The 8,061-nt window shown below is 37.7% G+C and overlaps 2 protein-coding genes and 1 non-coding gene across 3 annotated transcripts; 2 read left to right on the plus strand and 1 right to left on the minus strand.

Moving 5' to 3' along the window:
* Window positions 1–1,027: 1,027 nt before the first annotated feature.
* Window positions 1,028–2,476, minus strand: LOC101313603. Its single transcript, XM_004298557.1, has 5 exons — window positions 2,462–2,476; window positions 2,245–2,363; window positions 1,539–2,144; window positions 1,309–1,407; window positions 1,028–1,148 (listed from the first exon to the last, which is right to left on the minus strand). The coding sequence occupies exons 1-5, from the start codon at window positions 2,474–2,476 to the stop codon at window positions 1,028–1,030; spliced, it is 960 nt and encodes a 319-aa protein (XP_004298605.1).
* Window positions 2,477–4,600: 2,124 nt separating this feature from the next.
* LOC101313890 (pentatricopeptide repeat-containing protein At1g05670, mitochondrial-like) lies at window positions 4,601–6,979 on the plus strand. The gene has a single exon (XM_004298558.1). It carries the CDS (start codon window positions 4,601–4,603, stop codon window positions 6,839–6,841), a length of 2,241 nt encoding a protein of 746 aa, XP_004298606.1. The 3' UTR covers window positions 6,842–6,979.
* Window positions 6,980–7,735: 756 nt separating this feature from the next.
* Window positions 7,736–7,806, plus strand: TRNAG-GCC. The gene has a single exon. It is a non-coding gene; the product is annotated as a tRNA-Gly (tRNA).
* The last annotated feature ends 255 nt before the right edge of the window (window positions 7,807–8,061 follow it).

Consider the following 8,061-nt stretch of genomic DNA (forward strand, 5'->3'; position numbering starts at 1 on the left):
CAGTTCCCAATAGATTGCTGAACAAGTTTACACTATGGATCATTTTTCTTCTTCTCTCTTTGCCTTCTGCTGAACAAGTTCATGGTATCTAGAGATTTTGACTCATCCTATCCAATATTTCGAGATTCATCAATAGATCTAGGATAATTTTATAACCAGTCATTAATATTGAAGTAACATCATAACTGCTGAATCTAACTCGCACATAAATCTCACATGCATTCCTGGATCTTGGTCCTGTGATCTCACATGGCTTTAGACCCACTGAAAATGGCGATCACAAACACGAGTTTGGAGGGTAATGCTCATTAATCAGGTCCTTAAGTAAGTAGCATATATACCAATGCATCTTGTTCTTTATGATATAAGATTGAAAATGTAGTATGTATGTGTTACACTAAAGCTACAATCCGATAGGTACAAAGGAAATGACACCAGTCCAAGTATTTTGTAGTTGGTAATTGTATGCAATACAAAAATTCAAATAGATTATGTTTAAGGTCACAATACGACTACGCTACCCCTTAAATTAGTCCCCAAAACAAGCGTAGCCATAGCTTTCAGCATTTGAATATCCATTTGTAAACTCTACGTTTGGGTCGAGTAATGAGTAATGTAGCCACCACTTCCATAAGCTTGTTATAATTAGGAAACATAAAGATGATCAGAAAGCATAATGTTGGCATCAACCAGATTGAAAATGCAGCAATGATGGCCTCTAGTTCATTATTGAACTTTTGCCTTAGTTTATATCATCATCATATAATTGGTTTCGATAACAAATTTTAATTTCCTACTATGGTAACTGCATGGACAATATATATAATTCAATTGGTAGCATTTTCAAATTCAAATTTTAAAGAACATTGAATGACTTACACTGACCAAAAATTACTGCATTTGAAACGAAAGAAGTAACTGACCATGCATAAAAGTACATACAAATTGTTTTTCTTACCACTATTTTAGCAAAGCATGTACTACAAAGTACAAACTTCCTCCAGCTACCTGTAATCCATATGCAACATCACTCGGTTGTGGATTTATGCAGCAGCTTCTGCTTCTTTGCTCTGCTTAACCTTTCCTTCTTTTCTTCTTGTTCAATTCTTAGAGCTTCTATTTCATCCTCCTGCCTTGCAAGTTTTGCGCTGTGAAAAGAATCAAAAGATAATCACATTCAACCAGAGTTAAGTTTGCTATTTTCAACGAGCTAGGACCTTAACAAGCAACTAATAAAAAACTTGATAGAATCAAATGCCTATCCACATATTCAGTAAACCAAATTAAAGTTAAGTTGATCATTCTAACCTTCTCCTCTCTTCTCTCTCAATATCAGCAAAGCTAGATACCATCACACGATCATCTCTATCATCATAATCCAAAGTTGAGGGCCTCTTACGAATACTTCTGAAAAACCATACCCCATATATCAGATTTTCCACAGAAATAGACATTGGTAACATCAAAAGTATGATTTAGGTGACAACAGTAAGCACAATCTAACTGAATTCAAAAGCATTACGGATTTTTTTTTTTACCTAAACAGTCCTTGGATGATTGAAGAAACGTCAACCTCATCTTCATCCTCGTTCTCATCTTCATCCTCGTCTGAAACCTCATCATCAACCTTCTCAACTGTTTTTCTTAATCTACCTTTTGTTTCAGATTGTGACTTTTCCAATGAGGGTTTGCTTTCCATAGTAGATTTAAGTTTATCTGCCATCGACTTTGCTTTCTTTTGTGTATCACTGGGCACAAGACCTTCCTTTGCTGAGGAGGGTTTCTGAGATCCTGACATTGTTACCTGAGGAGGTCTCCCTAGCTCATCTGACTTCAAATTCGTAGAACCTCCTTGTATAGAATCCGGAGTTTGTTCATCATTACTTGATTTCGAGACACAGATATCTTTACCAACTTTATCATCTTCTTTCGACAAAAAAGAGTAATCCCGAGACTCCTTGGGCTTTGCAACGTTTGCCGAACCCGACTCGGTCTCTGATTCAGACGACTCTGATTCTGTAACTGTGTCAAAGATCTCTACCTTCATCACATCATGTGAACTAATCTTGAGCTCTTGCATTAAGGCATCCTTTCCGTCAATCAATCTTGGAGCAATGCAATGCTGCGAGGGGCCAAAGAAGGGTCTGGAAAAACCGCTCTATGTCAAAACACAACTCATAGTCTTAATAACAAATACAAGTTATAATGTACCATGTTTGTGTAGCAGACTCTGTTTACTGTTACCTGTGCTTGTGTATTTTCTTCTTATCCACCGAGCAGTCATTAGCAGAGTCCAACGCCTTCTTTTTCTCATTTCGAATGCGTTCCTTTAGTATCTCCCTTATTCGAAGAAAGTCAGCATCCTGCATAGAGTAGTACATTAAGAAGATGTAGTAGATTAATTATATTCATGCTATAGCTATGCGTGGTTGAGTATTAGTAGAACTTAGAGACCGCTTACATCTGCACCCCCCATCTTTGCAGAAGCACTGTTAAATGTGTGGACTTGACTTGCTTGAGAACAGCTAGCTGTCTTGAGTCGGCAGACCAAAACTATAGGAGAGCATCTTCAGTACACGGTGTGTATCTTCACATACATACATAGATGGTCAGGATTAGAGGAAATACTATAAAAACATAGTGGTTAAACATATGAATGGTTACAAACGGTTAAGATTGTGTCGTGTATGCTAGTAATACAATAAATGTAAAACCAGTAGTACTAAATATCCTAGGTAAAAGCCAGTAGCAGCAATAATTGAATGCAAACTCTTCAGCATATATAGAACTGAATTTGTGATACGGGGAATTTGGAACCTAAACTTGGACCCTAAACGTAAGCGAGAATTTACTGTAGTGCTTGAAGAAGCTGAGTTCCAAGAAGCATTCAATTCTGATTTGGGCTTCCCCACCTTGGAATTGAAGAACATTGATGAAGCTACAATTATAGCTAAATATAGCTATCTTTATTATTCAAAATTTAATAAGTAGTCTTTTCGTTTCTCTTCCTTAAATTATAAAAGGAAGCTTTCTTTTCATTTGTAATCAGGTTTTAGTCTTGAGTTTCTTTTTATTTGTAATCAAGTTTTAGTCTTGAGTTTTATCAGAAGTTTATACAATTTGGTGAAGGAGTTCCTTTCAATTGTTTTGGAAACTCTCTTAGGTGGATTCCTAGAGTGGCGAGTTCTGCTCTTATATTCTTAGTGGATTCCCTTGAAGTGGCAAGCTTGCTCTTATCTCCTTGGTGGATTCCTCGGAATGGTGAGCCTATCTATCCCAGAGAAGTGCTCTCCGCAACAGTCTCTATTTTATTTTCTCACCGCAGAGATTTTCCCGGTATCAATTGGGCACATTTTCACTTATTTCATAAAGGTTACAAACTACGCCTTGGAGAGTAAGATCTTACGAAACGAAAACTTTAAGAAATTGTAGTCTGAGTTTCATATAGGTTGCAAACCCTAAACAAAAGGCGAAAGCAAAGGAAAGGAAAAGAAGCAAAAGGTTAGGATATATTCCAGCTGACTCAAAAATCAGGAACACAAAATAATATTAAGCAAGGGTGTAATTCACTGGTAAGTCTAAGACATATACATAATCGTCTCCAAATTACCCTAATTAAACAATATTAACATAATGCTGCAGAAGCATAACAAGGTTAAAACATCAATGGAGTGTAGAAGAAAACGTTCTTGGTTCCTTGGAATCCAAGTAACTAACAATGAAAACCACATAAGAGATAGAACTTCGAAAAGAAAAGAATCAATAACCTTATGGTAGAGTAAACTTACTTCGATTTCAGAAGCGTTTATGTTTGTTCTAGGCTCATGATCCTGAAAGAACGAATGCTTTTTTTCGACAGACCGAAAAGAACGAAGGTTGAGACGAGTAGTAGAGATTAAACAGGACACTACCTCTATGTATATACAAGTTTTGATAAATCATTTAGCCTGCTTAATATTTGCCAATGTGAGCCGAGCCCAGTGACATTAATAATTATAATCTCAGCCCAAATCATTTAAGGGCCCAATCGAAAACTATTAAATTTTTGTATTTCTACTAAACAACACATTTCCTGAGACTGAGCCAAAAGCAAACATCGATATCCTTCGACCTTCCCCCTAAAACAAGCTTTGCTTCGCTTCTGGGATTTTCACCGTTGATCACTTCGAAGGTAAATTTACGCTGTTTGATTGCTTACTGGGCAATGTTTAATTTTTCTTTTTGTAATCTTCTAAATGCTTTTCTCTATTGCACACCAAGTGTTTGATAAAATGCCTGACTCAATTTTAGTATGACCAAGTGTATCTAGCATAGTGCTATAAGTATTAGACAGTTGAATTGAATTGCTTGGTTTTAAAACTTGTATAGTTTTCGCAATGCGTATGTATGGAGATGATGGGGAGAAAATTGTTTAGATATGTCTCATGTCTGCAATGCACTATAAGGGTGTGTCATACATTGAGTGATTAGTTTGTTACTATATACAGGTGATTTGATGAGGAAGCATATTTGGTTTGGTTCTTCTAAATGGAGGAGAATCGCCGCAGCGTCACTGTATGGGGATCCCCAGAAGTTTTATTGATGGGTTCCTCTAACAGATATGAAGAGGTGCACCGTCTTCTCAGACTATTGTTGTCAGATTTTTGGTTATCGCGCCCGGTTAAATGGTTTGAATGGTTCAGTGTTCTTGTTTAGAAGTGTTAGCAATATGTTGTCATCTGGCTCGACAGATATGAGGCCTTTTCCTGACTACTCCCCCAAGAGACCAACCATCAAGGATGCTGAACTTGTCCATGGCATCTCCACCACAATAAAGTTGCGCAGATTTGAGCCCTTGCGCAGGATTCTGAAGCATTATGAATCTAAGTTCAGGTCTGACCATCTAATTTGGGTGCTCATGAATATCAAGAGTGACTATAAGCTGGTTTTGGATTTGTTTGATTGGGCATGCTTACGTAGGGATCCAACTCTGGAAGCTCGTTGCATTGTTGTGCACATTGCTGCAGCATCAAATGATCTTAAAACAGCTCATGGGCTAATCCGTGATTTTTGGGCAAAACCCAAGTTAGATGTCAGTCTTTCATGCACTCACTTCAGTGACCGGTTGATATACACTTACAAGGACTGGGGTTCAGAACCCCATGTGTTTGATGTTTTCTTCCAGGTCCTTGTTGAACTTGGAATCCTCAACGAAGCAAGAAAACTTTTTGATAAGCTGTTAAGTTATGGATTGGTTATCTCAGTTGATTCCTGTAATTTCTTTCTTTCTCGTTTAGCAAGCAGCTCTGATGGAATTGAGATGGCAATAAAGTTTTTCAATGAATATCTTGAAGTGGGTGTTCATTGGAACACATCATCATATAATATTATCATTCATTCCCTCTGTCGATTAGAGAAGATAAAAGAAGCCCACCAGTTACTACTGCTAATGGAGTTGAAGGGTTGTTTGCCTGATGTTGTAAGTTATAGTACTTTAATCAGCCGATATTGTCATGTTGGAGAACTACAGCATGTGTTGAAACTCATAGAAGAGATGAATAGTAAGGGATTGAAAACAAATTCCTATACCTATAACAGCATAATACTTCTTCTCTGCAAGACTGGAAAACTATCTGAAGCGGAAATGATATTGAGGGAAATGCTGGTTCTGGGAGTACTTCCTGATTATGTCATCTACACAACTCTAATTGATGGTTTCTGTAAGTCTGGGAATGTTCCAGCTGCTTGGAGGCTGTTCGATGAAATGCGGGTTAGGAAAGTTATCCCAGATTTTATAACCTATACTGCTATCATTCATGGATTCTGTCAAACAGGGAAGATGATGGATGCAGATAAGCTCTTTCACGAAATGGTTAGTAAAGGGTTGGAACCAGATGAAGTTACTTATACATCACTTATTGATGGTTATTGCAAAGCAGGTCAGATGAAAGAGGCCTTTTCTCTTCACAACCAGATGGTTAGTATGGGGCTGAGACCAAATGTTGTCACCTATACTGCACTGGCTGATGGTCTTTGTAAACGAGGGGAAGTAGATATAGCAAACGAACTTCTTCATGAGGTGTGCAGGAAAGGCCTTCAACTTAATGTCTGCACATACAATACGATTGTTAACGGTCTCTGTAAAATGGGAGATATAGGGCAAGCAGAAGAATTGATGAAACAAATGGAGGTTGCAGGACCCCATCCTGATACTATTACTTATACGACTCTCATGGATGCATACTGTAAGACAGGGCAGATGGCTAAGGCTCACAAGGTCCTTCGTGAGATGCTGGATAAAGGGCTTCAACCTACAGTTGTTACATTTAATGTACTGATGAATGGGTTTTGCATGTCAGGAATGCTAGAAGATGGTGAGAAGTTACTTAAATGGATGTTAGATAAAGGTATTGCGCCTAATGCCACCACCTACAATTCTCTAATGAAGCAGTACTGCATTAGAAATAACATGCGTGCTACGACTGAGATGTTAAAGGGCATGTCTGCTAGTGGAGTGATGCCTGATAACAACACGTATAACATTTTAATAAAAGGGCATTGCAAACAAAGGAATATGAAGGAAGCATGGTTTTTGCACAAAGAAATGGCAGGGAAGGGATTTATTCTTACAGCTAGTTCCTACATTGCACTTATTAATGGTTTTCTTAAGAGAAAGAAGTTTGTGGCGGCAAGAGAACTCTTTGAAGAGATGAGAAGACAAGGGTTAGTAGCAAATAGAGAAATTTACAACATCTTTGCTGATATGAACTATGAAGAAGGAAACATGGACAGTACTCTTGAGCTTTGTGATGAAGTAATAGAGAATTGTCTTGGTGGCGAGTCCAAATATGAAGACACATAGCTTGAATGACATTATTTGGGAGAGAAGTTGCCACTCATGGTTTGTGCTGACTCGCATGTGGGTTGCTATGGTGATATTTCCGAGTTCCATGCCTTTTGATCCAAGTGTCTTGCGCAGTTTTTCTGAAATGATGAGGATGTTGTAGCTCAGAATAGTATCATTTTCAGGTATTTCCCTCATGGAATGAACATCTGCATGGTACCTGGCTATCATCGTGTGATATGGAACAAGGCAATAGATAAATCCGAGCCCAACAAGGACTGCATGTTCCCGACAGATACAAGCAACCACAAGATGGTTGTTTCTTTCTAAATTTACATGTTCGACTTTCGTCACGTCAAGAAATGAGAAAAGGTACATCAATTAGCAATTGTATAACATAGTTGATATCAAATCGGTGTATCTGTTTGTATAGTTTACAAAATTTGGCTGAAAGATGATTGCATGGGGCTTTACAAATGAAAAGCATTGTTCTGATGTTAACTATTTTAACTGGTTGCAGCATTCTTGGTAGTGTTGGAAGATTATGTGTTAACACAGAAGACTCGGGTGCTCTTGCATTTTAGAAATTCAACAAAATGACAAATGAGGCTGATAGTTGGGATTTACAAAGACAAATTGCAACGCAACAGCTTCAAGGGCCAACTTTAACGAGAGCCAAATGAAATCCGTTACTGAAATTTTGCCCAAGAAAGTGATACTTTTGGAGAACAACAAACAGATGATGAATATAAATTCAATTTCTGGAATTATTATTTGTTCTTTTTCTGTTGGCAATGCAAATTTTGTAGGTATATTCATTCGTCTGTCATTCCATGTGTCGATGTTCCTTTATGTATAGTAAATTGAAATATTGTCGTAGATATAGGCTGTAATCAGCTAAAGGTAACAATAGCACCAGTGGTCTAGTGGTAGAATAGTACCCTGCCACGGTACAGACCCGGGTTCGATTCCCGGCTGGTGCATGTTCTTTTTCATTCCCACTCTTCTTTTTTACAGATTTTTTACATTCTTATGAAATATGCTTTTCTGACCCATAACGTCTGGTTGAAGAACACAACATCAACCAACTGAAGTTTAAGACTTGTCAGATGTTATAAATAAGAAAGGAAGACTGAAGTTTAAGACTTGTCGGATGTTATAACTAGGAAAGGAAACATCAACCAACTGAAGTTTAAGACTCCTCAGATGTTATAAATAGGAAATGAACACTGAAGTTT

The sequence above is a fragment of the Fragaria vesca genome, linkage group LG4, assembly GCF_000184155.1.
Source record: "Fragaria vesca subsp. vesca linkage group LG4, FraVesHawaii_1.0, whole genome shotgun sequence".
NCBI lineage: Eukaryota > Viridiplantae > Streptophyta > Magnoliopsida > Rosales > Rosaceae > Fragaria > Fragaria vesca.

What these genes read in the sequence shown, in the direction of transcription:
- LOC101313603 (XM_004298557.1), bottom strand. An exon ending in ATCATCCAAGGACTGTTTAG is followed by an intron (nt 1,408 to 1,538) that starts GTAAAAAAAAAA and finishes ATGGTTTTTCAG; the next exon opens with AAGTATTCGTAAGAGGCCCT. An exon ending in GAGAGAGAAGAGAGGAGAAG is followed by an intron (nt 1,149 to 1,308) that starts GTTAGAATGATC and finishes TTCTTTTCACAG; the next exon opens with CGCAAAACTTGCAAGGCAGG.
- LOC101313890 (XM_004298558.1), top strand. Translation starts at nt 4,601, where the DNA reads ATGAAGAGGTGCACCGTCTTCTCAGACTATTGTTGTCAGATTTTTGGT.